Genomic DNA, 16,359 nt, shown 5'->3' with positions numbered 1-16,359 from the left:
AAATTCTAGATTTTTTCATACTATTCTTTGAATATTACTTTAGAAAATTTGAATCCAAATGGGATTTATAAGTGAATAATCTTTTATCGATTGAGTTTTAGTTCGGTTATCATTGATATTGCTGCAAATGAAGGAGGATGTGGGTTTGACTGCGTTTAAGCGCATTATTCTCCTATTTAGGAGTTGAGAAGGAGTTATAGATAATTTTAAATTTTGTATTAAAAAGAGCAGATACGATAAAATAATATTTAAATAGGAGGATAATACATTTCACATTCTCGATAATAATATTAATATTAATTGTGGCATGGAAAGTAAAGGTATGTGAAGATGATTTCATTGCAGATTACGTACACAGCATCTTAAGAACCCTAGATGACTATGGCAAAGTATAAATGTGCAGGGATTTTGAAATTCCACAAACTTTGACCCACACATTAACTTATAATATTGTGGTTTCGGAAAATAAATTTATACGAACAGAAAAAAAAGGTTAAAATTTTAATGTCAACCAAAACTTGAAAATAACCCAAGTTTTTTTTATAGATAAATTATATTTGAAGTTACAAAAATTTTCATAAATTATTCAGAAATTTTTATTTAAGTCACTAGACTAGACCTATCCATGGGCCGGGCCGGGTTCGGGCTGGGCCCAGAAAATATTTGGCCCGCCTACTAGGCCGGGGCCCGACCCAAAATATGGGCCTGAAATTTTGCCCAGGCCCGGCCCGGGAAAAATATCATAAGCCTGAGCCTGGCCCGACCCATTTTTTAATAAACATTAAAAAATTATTTTAAAAATAATAAAAATAAAAATAAAAATAAAAATAAAAATATTTTAAAAGTATTTTAAAATTTAAAAATAAAAATAAAAAATATATTTATTATATTCGGGCCGGGCCCGGGCAAAAAAAGTGGTGCCCGAGGCCCGACCCGTTTTTTAAACGGGCCTCGTTTTTTTGTCGAAGCCCATATTTTGGGCCTATATTTTTACCCGAACCCTCCCATATTTTGGGCGGGCCGTCAGACCGGGCCGGGCCGCTCGGCCCATGGACAGGTCTACATTAGACTATTAAAATTATTGTTGTATGGCCTTATTTGTTTGTACTGTTTGCACCAATTGAAAGTTCTTATTCCTCTTCTCTTCTATAGTTCAAATTTTCTCCATGAAACAACTTTAAACGTCACAAATCTACAACTTAAAATCTAAACAATTTTATTCTCTAATCTCCAACACTGATCGTTAGTTCAACTTGGATCTAAGTTATGTTCTTCTACTTATCGATGGATACTAATTTACCATACTGATTGTTGAATCGTCACTTGAAGCTTATTAGTCAAGTTTTAAAAAAAAATCATAATAGCCCGATGGATTAAATAAAATTTTTTGAATAGTTCAGTGAGTTAAATAAAAATTTTTAAATAATTCAATAACTAATTTATAACTTTTTAAAATTTAATGACCAAAACATAAAATTATTAATAATTTAATTACCTTGCGTGTATTTTACGATTTTCTAGTACACCCGCGGCTCGGTGGATCGTCATACTTTTATATTATCAATTACCATGGCTTAAACTTTATATAAAGGAACGTGCTTTCGTTTGCGTTATTTCTTATTCCCTTTCTTAATTTTTGTTGTTGTTGTTGTGATTTTAGGCCAAAATTTATGAGCTTGGAAGATAAGTTTCTAAAAATGGAAACTTTTATGAACAAGGATTGGCCATCTTTTAGTTATGGAATGGCAACAACAGGTTCAACATTTTTCAACAATCCAATCATATGGGCTTCTTCATCATCAGAGGAAACACCAGGATCCAATTTGTTAAAAAATGTCCCTGGATTCATAAACCAGGACATTAACCATGGTTTTAATCCAATAAACCAAGCTCAACCTTCTCCTTCAATGGCGACCACCATGTCACAATTCCCAGATTTAACTTCCCTGTTTGGTCCATCGAAACGAGTCATTGATCCCATCAACGAAAACCCACCATTGCAGACGCCTCAACAATGGCTTAGAATCAACCAGAGCTTCACAAATGATCAATCCAAAGGTTTTAGTGATTATTGGCTTAGCACTACCAAGACTCACCCCATGAAATACAGTGGACGAAGGTTTCAAAACCAGCACCAGAAGGGTTATTCATCGCCTGGGAAACTGTTTAGAGGGGTAAGGCAAAGGCATTGGGGTAAATGGGTGGCTGAAATAAGGTTGCCCAGGAATCGAACTCGGGTTTGGTTAGGTACTTTCGACACAGCAGAAGCAGCCGCCATGGCATACGACACAGCAGCTTACATATTGCGTGGTGAATATGCACAGTTGAATTTTCCGGACCTTAAGGATCAAGTTATGGCCAATTCTTTGAATGGGAACACCGCTGCAATTCTTGAAGCTAAGTTGCAGGCCATATCGCAAGGCAGTACGGTTAACAAGAAGTCCGATCTCGACACAACGACAACTATGCCGGCCGAGGAGGGAGTTTCGGGTTTGAACCGAAATACGACAAAAAATATGGAGGCTTTATCATCGGATGTTGATGGTGTACAGCTGAGTAGGTTGCCTTCCTTGGACATGGATATCATATGGGATGCTCTTTTGGTCTCTGATTCATGAAATTTTCCTTTCATTTGAATGAAAAAAGAAAACGAAAAATTGATAATTTTTCATATATGATCAGGTATGTTTTTTTTATAACTTTCTGTATACGAAGAAAACTGTTTTAAGAAATGCAAATGTCAAGGTTTGAATTCCGAACATGTTCATCGTAAATTGTTTTTATTCATTTCTTGTTTTTAATATATTAAAATTTTAATGAGCTTCATTAATTTATGTTATTGTGTATTTTGTTGTGTTACATAAATATTTATATATATATTAACAAATTCAACTATATAAATTTTAAAATATTGGTTTATTCGTATTATATTCATATTATTTTTTTAGTATTATATTGTATATATTTTTTCATTTGTCTAATATTGCAAGGTTCATGAGCCCAGTTTAAATGATAAAAAGGCTATAAAAGGTTGAATGCTTTTGAGGGCCCAGTATGTTTCCACTTTTAAGAATTTGATTAACAGATAAACCAAAAGTAAAATTAAGGAATCTTCTATATATATATTTTGGCCTCCCCCCTTATAATACAAACAATTTCTTAACAATGCCAAACCTAATCTTCATCATATCTATACGAATAAAACATGAAATACATTCATTTATATATATACACATGAACTTCAATCCGTTGTAAAAAATAATAGGGATACATGAACCGAGACATAATACAATTTGTTGATATAACCCCTTTTGTAACATGGTAATCAGCAAGTTCAGGATTCGAATTCTAGCTAAGAAAAAAAAATAGCACCATAACAATTATGTATATATGCACATTTTTATCGACATCCGTTATAAATCAACCAACTAATAAAAAATACTTGATCTTGAACATTATGGATCTAAGTTGTTTCGACTTTATTTTTCTTGAAAGTACCTATGTCTGATACATGAATACATAGATATAACCTTCAAAGATCTTCTAAATACATGAAGAAACATAGAAAATGTGACCATACCCTTATTTCACACACCCGAGCCAAGTAACATAGCTAAGGAGGAGCTATAAACCAAATTTTAATATAAGTTGAACAAGGAAAAGGAAAAGAACTTGAGTAGTTTTCAACTACAAAACCAACAGATTCAGTCAAAATATGGTGACAGTGTATTATTTATAGTAATAATAACAATGTATTCAATACAATAGTTGACAACTTCTTTCATTGTTTCTAATACATTTTCTAATACATTCCCCCTTGAAGATATTACTACATATAATAACCTCAGCGAATGCCATTCAAATGCACTCAAAACCCGTAATCTGTAAGCCCAAGTGGTAGTTACAGAGAGTGTGATCAACAGAAGCTCATTTCTTTGAGGAACCTAAAGAGCTACCAAGTAGTCAAAAATGGATTCTACAAGAATAAAATGAAACTAACATGTATATATATGTATGTATGAGTGTATATATCTCTTTTCAAGTAATATTTCCGTAACATGTAAAAGTTTCAGCAGATAACTTACTTGTGAAGTCGGAAGTTGCAATTGAAGCCTTTGAAAGATATCAGCTGACACCAAACGAAGCCAATGAATCAAATTATGTAGCTCATCTTGTTTATCGAAATTCAAAAGTACCATCATCTCTCTTAAATGCTTCTCATTGCTCCTAAAGGAGCACCTTGTCGAAATCTTTTCTTTGACTTGACCTGAAATTATACAAGCTCCAGCAAGCAATTAAGTTGTTACTGGGCTAGCTCCAAAAAAAGGGAATTAATGCATAGATTCATGGGTCTCTTTCTAGTTTCTACCAAGGTAAAAATATAGTTCAAAGTATTAGTTCGGTGTGGGATTTTTTGTAACTACTGTACACGAAAGTAGAAACTGTAATATTCTAGAAGAACGAATCACGCAAAACAAAGTGCAATATAGATTTGATGATGCAAAGAGTGTAATACAGCACCTTAGAGGATGGAGGTGGCAAAGAGGCCTGTTGCAAAGCCTTCCCGGGTTCTGATAACTGTCGTATCTCTCGAAGTTGATTTGCAAGATTTTCCATTATTTGCATTTGAACTTGTTCTCTTTCCTTGCGCCCTGCAGGTACGTTGAGCTTTTCTCTTCCTTGCTGTACAATCCTTAGCCTTTCTCTAAGTAAACCGACTTCATTATCTATTTTAAACTTTTCATAATCTAAAGCAGACGTGGAATTTCTACGAGAAATGGAAGGTGAAGATTTGACTCGTGAAGGACCAATTGGCGGTAACCCACCAGGTCTTTCTAAACTGTTTCTTTTCCTCGCAGGCTCAATTTCTAACCCACCAGTGGTTGGATTATCACATGTTTTAGGCAAGTTTGTGGTAACAGTTATTGATCTGTTGTCCTTTTTGTTTCCTCTCTCTTGATTAATGACATGAACATCGAGAATATGACGAACAATACTGGAATCTGAACCATGTAAGTCCTCTGCACGCTTCACCATTCTTTCATTATTAAATGAGGAAACTATATTAGCCTCAGTTGCTTTTGCTATCGAATGTTGGTGTGAACTGATTTCACCAGATTTCTCGTGCCAATCAGATTCCCAAGGAGTAGTCGGCTCATGGTCACTTCTTGATGGATATGCTTGCTTCTTTTCAATGCTAGAACTCAAACCAGCACCTTCATTGAGTCTGGGAATTGGGCACTCTTTCCCGAAATCAAAAGATTGATTTGGCGACTCAAAAGATGTGATCTCAAACTTCTCTCCAACAGACTGAGGCGACATTAGCACTGGCTCCTCATTCAAAGTCTTTTGTTCCTGCATGGATGCCACGTCAAACATATCGATATCCAATTGATCTTTATCGAAAAACATTTGCTTGTAAGCTTCGACTTCCTTCTCCAAGAAAGCTTTTCCCTTTCTCTCCTTAATAAAATTTCTTTGAGAATGTTCATTTCTTCAGCATCAAACGCGGTTTTTTCCTCTATCATCCTCTGGTACTGCTTAGCTTCCATCTCAATGGCTGCCTTCTCCTCTTGCAAACGTAATATCATTGCCATAGCCTCATCCGCAGCAGTAGAAGCAGCAATTCTCTCCTTCTCAAGCTCAAGGTACAAAGCAGTACGACCAGCATGCTCTTCATCTAGAGCTTGTTCTAAGACTCTAATTGAATTTTTGTCACCGCCGCACTTGGACTCAACTACTGCTAATTCCTTCTTAGCCACAGCAAAAGGATCATCATCCGTTTCAAAACCATGAGAACCTTGTTTAAGCAATCCAATTCCTTTTGAGCTTCCCTTTCCATCTAAATAAACATAACCATGCACATTAGATGTGGTATTAGCACATGAAAAGGGAACGCAAGTTAAAAAGCAAAGGCACACTTGCTGCCTATGTTACTCAGACTCGGATGTGAGGATTGTTGGAGGGTCATATCCCATATAAAAGTCCAAATAAGCATTGGATATTGGGATTTCAAGAAAAATGAATAGTCGGAGCAACATAGCCGATTGCAAGTGCAAACACAAATGGATTTGCCACTTAGACATACACAAACCTCGATAGTATAAAATCATCATTACTCCATCAGATTACATTCAAAGCTTTCTAAGAATCTAATAATTCTCAATTATCTGAAGCAAATCCTAAACATGGGGTTAGCCTTACAGGCATTGCTAGTCAAACAGGTGTTACCAAATAGATATCAAAGCATTATTAAATGAGTGAATTAATCATAATCAACATATTTCAATCATCCAAACAATCCTTATTATGAAATTCCAACATATCCAAAAAAGAACATTACCTTCAGAATTAGCAGAAGTGATGCTGGCTGGAGTCCCAAGTTTAGCACCAACACTAGCAGAAGAGCTCAAACAAACCAAAGGATCGTACAATGCTGGAAAGGTCTTTCCACCACCATCACTAGCAGCTCTCTTACGCCTCCTAAAACCAAGTCTAGGCCTCCCAGGCCTTTTAGGAATTGACCCAAAGCTTTCTTTTTTAGCTCCAACAATCTCCTTCTTCTCATGCCATGAACTACATGAAGCTTCCCCTGCCATTTCAACGTTCCCGTTTTGCCATTTCTCAGAATTCGATTGGCTGTCATTGCGTTCATCGCCATAATCTTCTCCATCGTAAAAGCTGTTCCAGATTGAATCAAAAGGGAGCTTTTTCATTGCAGAAGATTGAACAGAAGAGATTTTAAATGATGGGTCATTAACTAACATGGCTTGGACACAAATGTTCTTGTTTGGGTACCCAAACAATCCATTACAAGGACAAGGCAAGGACAGTCCAAATAAACCCAGAAGTTTTGAAGCCAAATAAGCAATAGATGATCCACAAAGCAATATATAAGCAATGAAAAGATCAAGGAAAGCACCCGCTAGGCCATTGAATGTCCATGAATTTATAACCTCGCATGCCATCGATAAAAAGATAGGACGGAATTTTTTCAAATTGAAAAAAGAAAGGCTTTTTCAATGAGGGTAAACTCACCCCCGAGTTGGTTTTATTGACTGACTCAATGATGATGGCGATCGAGAAAACGCCACAGGGGGTTGATCATTGAGTCGGGGAAGGATCGAAGAAGAAATTGGAAAGAGAAAGATATAGCTTTTGTTGTTTATTTTGTCAAGTTCCTATTTTTAGTCCATTTGATTGATGTTTAAATGTTTTCCCGATTTTGAGAATTCGTTATTTAAAGGTTCGGTTACGATTCCGACGTGGACTCCACGTCGTCGTTTTATTTTGTAAGCCGGGTCGATTTCGACTCTATTTATGTATCAACGGCACTCGCATTTGTTTTAAGTTGGATTTTATTTAAAATATGTCGTATTCTCTAATTTTTATCTGTTTTTTTTTTATTCTTTTTCATTGCTTAATAAATATTTTTTATGAACTCTTATATAAATTTTAACTTTGCTTTTGCATATGTATGTTCGTTTCTTTTGCTGATTCTTCTTATTATTTCGGGCTCTCGAGATTGTTTCTTTTATCATGATAGGTGCTTGCAGTTACCCAAATATATGATGTTTGAAGCGTGACAAAGTTGATTTGTCAATGCACTTGAGACCAAAATTTTTGCCCTATTGACGAAATTTGTCTTTCACCGTTGATTGCATGGCCTCATTCATGGAGTAATTGAATTAATTTTCCCTTTCAAGAAAAAAAATATGAATTTTTAACTATCATAATTAACTTAAATCCTTTTCATTAAATTATTTCAAATATATACATTTTTCTGTTTTTTTTAAACACATGTAATATAATTAATTTTAGATATAATATTATATATTTAATTTTAAGGGTTATAAATTACATTATATTCCTTAAAAAAACTAAATTATATAAAAAATATAATACATTATAAAATGAAAATAGTCGAACTTGAATTTTATAAAATAAAAATAACATATCACATATGGGGCTTATATGCTTTAGGTTAGTGATTCCATAACAATTATACTTAAAAGAGCTAATAATTCAAATTTCATCATTTATTAAAAATAGAACCCAACGTTGGGTCATTCGTTAAGGGTGTTTATCCTTGATAATGGTATATGTGAATAGTGAGTTAAAAATATTAATAAAAATAATAAAATTAACAAAAATCGGTTTAATCCGGTTTTTTGCCAATGAAACCAATCTTGAAACTATACTTTCGAGATTTTGATCCGATTTTTTCAACACTGAAGCAAAGAAAAACAATGCTATTTAAATTAAACCGTATAGACTGATTGGACCAAAAACCACTTAGGGTATCAATTCAAAAAGAGGGGTTAACCTTATAAACCCGCAAACCGCTCGGAATCAATTGAACCAAACTAAAAATCAAATGAATTAGCAATTGAACTGGTTTTCTTAGAGAAGGCAATTGGAAGTTTTAGATTTAACCCTATATTCAAAAGGATCTGCTTTTAGTATATACACACCATTCATGATGCAGGTGATAAAAGAGAAAAATATATTTAGAGTGTGACAAAATAATAATTAATAATAAGAGAAACGAGGTAGCATTTCTAAGATGGAAATGTTCTGCCAATTAACTAATATTAGGCATCACCCACTCTACTTCTTACCTTAAATTGTCATCTAACGGCAAAGGGTCACCATTACCAAACAAGGGCCTGTGTCTCTTCCTCGTAATACCAGTCTGTGAAACAGGACTTTCAGTAGAAGTCAAGCAGCTATCAACAGAGCAGTCACCGGGTCAGGCTGGCATACCGGTAGTAGTAGCTTTGTTCTCTAAAGCTGCAGGAAGTTCGGGTAAGGAAGGCAATTTTATGTTATCGAAAGGGACCATCCCTTGAAAATCGTTAGAAATTTTGATTCCCAGTTCGGAAAGCTCTTCTCTGGCAGCTTCGAGACCAGCAGAAGCAGCCACATGATCGCTCAAAGCTTTACAGGCTTTCTCAAGTATTGTCTGTAGGTATTTGCTTTGTGCTTCAATCCGAAGTTGAAGACGACGCTGTACCTGCAAAGTGAAAAATGATTAGGTTGGCATGTACATGTCCGAGATTAACCGTAAAAATATCAGGAAAAAGCCAATGTTACTGAAAAGTACAATATAACCAACCTCTAATTGTTCATGTAGTCTTCGTTGCACTTCCATCTGTACTCTAAGAGCTTCAGTAACCTGGTAACCACTGTTTGGAAGATGAAGTTCAGCATTCATACAAAGCCTGAGAAAGTAACAAGATTGTGAAACAGAGAAGAAATTACATACTCATTCAAATCTTGCGCTACCAGTTTCGATGATGATGTTGTAGACGAACCAGTGTCCTGACTCTCTGCAACACAAGAAGCTGAAACACCAACGAAACATCCTGTTATCAGTCGATTAAGAGCATGATAATAACTATCTAAGCATCTATTAGTTGACACAAGAATTTGCAGGACCACCATCAAAACTGCATATAATAATACATTCTCGTGGCAGAAAGGAAAGCAATTGCAAAGAGGTTAAATGCAAATAAAGATAGAAAAACTTGGTAATTTTATCAAAAACCAAAGAGGTATATGTTCACAAAAAAATTTGGTAATTTGGTACTCGGTCATGATTCATAAGTACATCAAAGGTCCAAGACTACATAATGCACATACCATCCTTAGAATTATCAGTTGATTCCTAGCAAGATTGTTTCCCCAGCCGGTATTTCTGCATATAAAGGTAGACAAGTAAAAGTAGAAAATACAAATGGTTAGAATTTCAATTAGCATGGGTGGCAAAGCTCCCTACTTCAAACACATGCATATATTAATTGCGCACGGTAAACACACAATAAGCTTAGTAATTCTGATCTATGTTGCTCCAACTCTTTGTTTTTCTTAAAAAGATCCACAGTTGACATAGAATGAGAGGGGCTTAAGACATGTCAGCACCAGTTAAAGTAGGGAACAACTAGAGCTAATGACCATTAAAGATATGGCAGTTGTTACAAACCTGAAGGTGTGATTTTAAGTGATAGAGGGTAAGGCCTTTTACTCCCATTGTTCTCATAATAGTCTTTGGGGTTGCTTCTGCAATGCATATCAAGACAAAACAAGTAAGCAAGATCGAGATTTATTCGATATAACAGAAGGCTACACGATGTTGACTTATAATATCTTTGTCGATCAGCTATGTTTGGTTCAAGAAAGATCATTCCAAAATTCAAACAGACAAGCACATATGATCACCCTGTCTAAGGGACAATATTAAACCATGACACAACTATTATTGTTAGAGAAGTTAGGGCATAAATCATCTACATCTTTGGTTGAATATAAGCCAAGCATAGACCCGGAAATAATGTCCCAACTTCTGATTCAGAGCATAAGAAGCTTGATAAGCTTTTGCCTCAGCAGTGGTAAGCCTCAATCAACCAAAAGGATGCCTAAGGGTTAGGTGGTTGCCATTTGGCCATCATAAAAGCACTCGTAATTTTATAACTTGTTCTATTTAGCACATTGACACTTGACCCAAGCCACTCACAAAAGCAACTACTTTCGTACTCTTTCCCTTCATTTTGTGAACTCAAGCCCACAAGCATCATTATTACAACTACAGCATATAGTTTATTTAGGTCAGCAGTATCGTCACAATTCCACACCAAAAATGGAGCTAGAAATCCATTTAAATCCCAGTTGCTTGAGCATCGCATTAAAAAATGAATGTGGCATATTTCCGAAAGAAGGAAAAAACCTAGTTGTATGATGCTTGCACAATTGTTTCTTACAAGCTATGCTTAAACAATGTAAATAACATTCTGCACAAACCCGGTTATTTGCCCGATACTAATACCAAGAATATTCTTTCCAGACCAGGCAACAGTACCTCAGTTACTCTAGTTTGTCTTCCAACAAAAGTACCGTGTACCAAAATTATTGAACATAATGGCTCCTAAACAAGGTTTTGTCCTTTTGAATTTTGATTGTATTTTTATCCTAGATGTCACCATTGATTATCAAATGATGTTAATGGTATCAAAAACAGAACATGATTCTAAATCAGAACAATGGTTACAGTGAAAACAATTGTGGCTGGAAATTAAGTCAATGTTGATATTAAAAAACATGTCTTCTACATTCAGAAAAGGGCAAAGAACACTCTTTTTAATCACTTCAATTACGCCTATAAAACAACGATATATCAAACATCCCCAATTAGTTCAATAATTTTTTTTTAAAAGGGCAAAATACCATGAGTTAAAAAAACAAAACAAAAAAAATTAGGGACTTTGATCCATGGCAACACAAATTGACAACAAAAAGGCATAAACTTTAAAACCCAAAAGTTTCAACCACATAAAAGTATAAAAGGAAGCTAAAGCCTCAAATGCAAGGCTAACACAAAGAAACCAACGTACAACAATCAACCCCAAAGAACCCCAATGACCAAATCTCATCACTATTATATCACATCAACCAAAGATCTAAAGCAACAAGGAGAAGAAAAAAGTTAAGAAAGGGCAACCTACATTTTAAGAACTAAAAGCTTTAGAGAGTTAAAATTGACCCATCATTCAAAATTTCACTAAAAAAACATGGAAAACCTCAATTAGCATTAAGATAAATCATTATTATCCAATCGAATGGGAAAAAATATATATATTAAACAAAAAGGGGAAAAAAAATCACATCTCTAGAGTTGAAAGCAAAAAATAAAAACTCACTGTCAGGGCCACCAAGTTGAGTAACAGCATCGACGAAACGTTCATGGAGCTCAGCTGTCCAACGGAGTCGAGGCTTGGGATCCGTTGTTAAAACCAAACAAGCATCGCTAGGCAAGTTGGTTCCATCAAACGACCCTTCATAATCTCCTACACTTCCATCCAACGGTAACGACCGAATAGCTGAGTACATTTCTCCTGAAACTTTTTCCTTTTATGCTTTTTTTCCCAGGAAAGTGATGGAAAATATCCGGCCAGTACCAATTAGGAGTAAATCAGAGTTGGGTTTTGCTCGGTTTCGTATTCGGGGCACGGAGCCCCGGAATTTGAGACACAGAGAGAGAATTACAAAAGCGAAGTGAGTGACTTTAGAAGCGTTGCAGAGGTTAAGACAGCGATATCTTTGTCTCACTTTCAATTCCCTCTTCTTTTTTCTCCTTTTTTTAAAATTCATTTTATTAGTAATTTATTATGCTAAATTAATGAATTTTTAATTCATATAAAATATTTGCACTATTTTTTCCTTTTCTTTTCGCCCTTTCTTTTCTTTTTTTTTTGACAAAAAGAGTACTCTTTTTTATTTATTTTATATGTATGTCTATATATAATGTATTTGTAAGATTGAAGGAATCATGTGCAGTCTAGTTGGCTTGTTTTATTTTACGTATAATCATTTAATTATTAAATTTTTATATAAAAATATATAAAACAACATAAATATTTTTTAAAAAATATAATAATAATTTAAATTTAATATTAAATAAATAAAAAAAACTCTCCCCACCCCACCCCCGTCCCTTTCCTTTCCTCATCTTCGTCCCTTTCCTCCGGTGGATTTGATTACCGCTGTCGGAACTCCGACCCGAGATCCGTCCGTGTCAATTGGGACAAAACCGGTAATGGCAACCACGCTGGTTCCGCTGCTGGTAATGATGATGAAGTTTCAATATTACATGGGAAAAGTGTAACAGTGGGGTTGCTTTGTTTGTTTTTTTTTTCTTTTTTTAAAAGAAATATTTTGTGTTGTTTTGTTTTGTTGACAATGACAACCTTTTCTTGTATTTCTTTTTTTGCTTTGATTGCATTGCCACAGCAGTCCTATGAAATGACATCACAACAAATATTAAACATTACTGTTTGAGCTTTTTGCATTTATTACTTGGAAATGTTAACAACGTTGGGGCCTAAGAGATGCTCTGTTTAACAGTGAAAGCTTTCATGTTTTGACAAAAAGATATGCACAGAAATTCAAAGTGGATACAGGTGATGGAACTCCTACAAAAATGGTTGGCAAGCCCAACCCGGAATAATAAAAACAAAGGGCATTGAGGCCCGTTGATGTCAATTTTTGAGGGCTGGATTGAGAAGATGGTTGAAGGATTTGTGGTATGTAAGGAAAAGTCCTTTAAAAGGTTTTTAGGCTTGTCTCATTGTGTATCGATCACTAGCTTTTGATGGGTTGTTATTATTTTAAGTAACCTACTCATTGATCTTAATAAAGTTGAACCTCAATCGAATCCAACAAAACCAAGCTCAAAGGGTTTTAGTATATTGCACAAACAAGAGTGGAGCCAACAATAGTTCACCGAAAGCCGTCATAGCACCTAACAACCAGCCACCGGTCGTAACCAACGGCTAGATTTTGATCATCGACAGGAATCAAGACCAAAGCAAACCCCAACATTTACTGAGGTGAAGCCAATTTAGAAGGATTAAAGTGCAAATATGCTAATTTGTTGAATTGTTTAAAAAATAATATTTTTATTTTATAGTCATTGCCTACCTCTTTATAAAAAATAAATAACTATTTTAAAACAATATAATTTGATATTTTAATCAAGTAATTGGATTCAGTTGTTGAAGCTCTTTGTTATTTTCCTTTTCCTCCAAACCGTGGTTGGTGAAAAGTTGTAACTTGTAAGAAACAAATTATATCTTATCCACCTTTCTTTCCCATAATTTCTTCCCCTAAAAGTGGGCCCAGTTTACGAAATTAAGATAAGATTCGATTTTAAATTTAACAATTAAGGCTTTTCATTAAATTACTAGCATTTTTAGAAACAAATACAAAAATTATTCTACCAATCACAACTATTTAACAATTATAAAAATTATTGATTTAAGTCTTAGCTCAATTCGTATAGATATTATTGCTAATACATGAGGATGTGAGTTCAATTACATTGAAGTACATTATCCTTTTATCTAAGAGTTGGGGAGGGATTTTTTTTTGTCTAAAGACAAATAAAGAAATAATCTCTCCTATTTACGTTAGCGACATAGAATCAAATTATCACTATATTTATTCATTTTCTACTTCTTCCAAATGGAGGATGACCTTAGGGGGTTGCTGGCTTTATTCTACCAATTGGAATCTACCCTTCACCACCCCCATAGAAATGGTCTACAAGGTTCATAAATACTCTTACTATAGGACACTTAACTATAAATCCAACTCTATTCGAACTTTTTTAGTTCACCCCAACATTTCACATCTTTTTAAGTATTGTATCAAAAAATAAATACTAAAAATCATGATGCTACAATGAAAGGAAATAAAAAAATTATAAAAATTAAAAAGCTATGAATACCTAATCTTATTATTGCACAATTCAATATAACAACTTCTCACCATAATCCTATTTCAAAATCACATTTCACACTAAAACTACTAAAACTCAATAGATAAATATTAAAACATAACATAATACTATTAATAAAGATTTCAATCGAACTAATTTTTAGAAAGTCGAAAAGCATTAAGGACTAAAAAAGAAAAAGACAAAGGATGAAAATTGTAGAATAGTTTTGATATTACAAAAAGCTACCAAAACGAGCTTTGGATAAGAAACAAGGACTAGAAATACTTAGTAGGCATGGTTTGTAACCAGCCATCACTGTTAATGTAAGACATGCTTGTAAACTTAGACACAGTTCCATCATCCAGCTTCTTCTCCCACTTCACCCTCTTTGAAGTATCTGACCCAGGTCCATTGTTTCCATGCTCTGCATATGTTATAAGTTGCCTACACACCATTTCAGTTACATGTTAAGATTCAAACTCCAAACTTATTAGATGTCATCTAGCTCATAAAAATGAATTCAAACTTACTCTTTGCCAACGAAGTTCCAAGAATCCCAACCACTAGGATGGATAATGTTTGAAAATTGGCAATTATAGAACAAGACCCTTGAAAATCCTCTCCATGGTCTGCCCAAATAGGTTGTGCCTTTGCCGTACACATTGCAGTTCTTGAACACAAATCCATTTGAGTCATTTGGGTTTTCTCTTCCTTGTGCTGTGATGAAACCTGCTATCCCTTGCTCCAACAGTTCACCAAGAAAACGTATCGAGCTACCCTACAAATAGTAACAGATTCTCATGCCCTTATCGCATTGCAATCATCATTTCATTTTCTTCGAATTTGCATGAGATGGAATTTTAAGTTTGCATGGATTACCTCATAGAGAGACTGTGCATTACCAAAGATGAAATCGACAGCTCCTTCAATGACACAATCCTTGAAGTAATGGCGACCAGCAGCATCCCACAAAGTATCTTGAACACTTGAGAATCCACATTTGTGGAACACACATTTGTCTCCACTAAGCATTGCAGCAACTGCTGGAACCCTAGGGTTTTTACTACTTGGACTGTTGTATGAATTCTTCATATTCATATACAAACAAAAAGAAGAGAAAAATAAGTATTTTTTATATTATATAAAAAAAAAAAAGAAAAAAAGATTAAATTCGTACCACAAAACTAATGGATTGGACAACAATATTATCAGCAGAAGATGAGAAAGTTGGAGATACTAGATATGGCTCATTCCAAACCACCATAGTTTTTCTTTTTCCAGCTCCTTTAAGAATTATATATGGCTTATCATATGGAATGTTTACCTTCTCCCTATATACATAATATTTTCAAGTAAATAAACAGAAAAATGAATTAAGAAATGAAAATATATAAGTAAATAATTGAATTACCTGTAAGTACCAGCACTAACAGTGATGCAAAACCAGTACAGATTATTTGATGGAATGGAGTTTATAGCTGATTGAATTTTGGAATAATTACCACGCCCTTTTTGATCCACAAATAATGTTTTGCATTGTGCTTCTGCTGGTCTGTGTTGAAAACACAGTAAACAAGCAATGGTTAGAGTGTAAAAGAAGCAGTAACTGAGTGTCATCTTGTGAAGATCAAACTTATGAAAAAAGTGGGATTTTAGAAATGAAATTAGAAAAGTTTTTAAAGGAGAAACTGTCAAATAGTTTGGAGGGAAACTTGAAAGTCAATTACGGGAAAGTATCAGTGATAACTAAGTATATGATTTAGTTTCCTTTTAATTCTTCCCTAATTTTTTCTCTTTCATTTCATTTCAATTAACCCTTAATTTTCTCTTTACTTCCCTTTCACTTCTCCCTCATTCCATTTTTTTTCTAGTAGTTTCTTCTTCTTCTTATTTTCTTAAGATTTGTTGTCTGGATTTGAATTTCTTTTAAGACGATAGTTTTTAAAAATATTAAGAATGATGTAATTGAAGGAAATTTTATAAAATGTGAACCTATTTAAAATGAAAAAGGATACCTTTTTTATTTTAATTTTAATTTTAATGTTGTCCTTATAATAATAATAATAATCCATAGGGAATGCTAT

At 34.3% G+C, this 16,359-nt stretch overlaps 3 protein-coding genes and 1 pseudogene across 4 annotated transcripts; 1 reads left to right on the top strand and 3 right to left on the bottom strand.

Moving 5' to 3' along the window:
• Positions 1 to 1,588: 1,588 nt before the first annotated feature.
• LOC121220997 (ethylene-responsive transcription factor ERF062) lies at positions 1,589 to 2,759 on the top strand. The gene has a single exon (XM_041101263.1). It carries the CDS (start codon positions 1,671 to 1,673, stop codon positions 2,616 to 2,618), a length of 948 nt encoding a protein of 315 aa, XP_040957197.1. The 5' UTR covers positions 1,589 to 1,670; the 3' UTR covers positions 2,619 to 2,759.
• Positions 2,760 to 3,703: 944 nt separating this feature from the next.
• On the bottom strand, positions 3,704 to 7,192 carry LOC107890488 (uncharacterized). 2 transcript variants are annotated; one of them, XM_016814939.2, is made up of 4 exons: positions 6,344 to 7,192; positions 4,522 to 5,842; positions 4,086 to 4,267; positions 3,704 to 3,952 (listed from the first exon to the last, which is right to left on the bottom strand). In XM_016814939.2, exons 1-2 carry the CDS (start codon positions 6,966 to 6,968, stop codon positions 5,340 to 5,342), a joined length of 1,128 nt encoding a protein of 375 aa, XP_016670428.2. In that variant the 5' UTR covers positions 6,969 to 7,192; the 3' UTR covers positions 3,704 to 3,952; positions 4,086 to 4,267; positions 4,522 to 5,339. The 2 variants fall into 2 exon arrangements, with proteins under 2 accessions (XP_016670428.2, XP_016670427.2); XM_016814938.2 differs by having other exon boundaries at positions 3,704 to 3,944.
• A 1,206-nt stretch (positions 7,193 to 8,398) lies between these two features.
• Positions 8,399 to 12,082, bottom strand: LOC107890487 (protein PHR1-LIKE 3-like; annotated as a pseudogene).
• A 2,406-nt stretch (positions 12,083 to 14,488) lies between these two features.
• On the bottom strand, positions 14,489 to 16,145 carry LOC107892433 (probable pectinesterase 29). The gene is made up of 5 exons (XM_041101262.1): positions 15,687 to 16,145; positions 15,453 to 15,606; positions 15,155 to 15,361; positions 14,806 to 15,053; positions 14,489 to 14,719 (listed from the first exon to the last, which is right to left on the bottom strand). The coding sequence occupies exons 1-5, from the start codon at positions 15,890 to 15,892 to the stop codon at positions 14,551 to 14,553; spliced, it is 984 nt and encodes a 327-aa protein (XP_040957196.1). The 5' UTR covers positions 15,893 to 16,145; the 3' UTR covers positions 14,489 to 14,550.
• Positions 16,146 to 16,359: the final 214 nt, after the last annotated feature.

Source organism: Gossypium hirsutum, chromosome D09 (genome assembly GCF_007990345.1).
Source record: "Gossypium hirsutum isolate 1008001.06 chromosome D09, Gossypium_hirsutum_v2.1, whole genome shotgun sequence".
Classification (NCBI taxonomy): Eukaryota; Viridiplantae; Streptophyta; class Magnoliopsida; order Malvales; family Malvaceae; genus Gossypium; species Gossypium hirsutum.
This window is presented reverse-complemented; position numbering and strand designations above follow the sequence as displayed.

Coding starts and splice junctions, on each gene's coding strand:
- LOC107892433 (XM_041101262.1), bottom strand. CDS start 15,892: ATGACACTCAGTTACTGCTTCTTTTACACTCTAACCATTGCTTGTTTA. Junction 15,362..15,452: donor TCCAATCCATTAGTTTTGTG/GTACGAATTTAA, acceptor ATGAATATGAAG/AATTCATACAACAGTCCAAG. Junction 14,720..14,805: donor TGGAACTTCGTTGGCAAAGA/GTAAGTTTGAAT, acceptor AATGGTGTGTAG/GCAACTTATAACATATGCAG.
- LOC121220997 (XM_041101263.1), top strand. CDS start 1,671: ATGAGCTTGGAAGATAAGTTTCTAAAAATGGAAACTTTTATGAACAAG.
- LOC107890488 (XM_016814939.2), bottom strand. CDS start 6,968: ATGGCATGCGAGGTTATAAATTCATGGACATTCAATGGCCTAGCGGGT. Junction 5,843..6,343: donor CACTTCTGCTAATTCTGAAG/GTAATGTTCTTT, acceptor ATGTTTATTTAG/ATGGAAAGGGAAGCTCAAAA.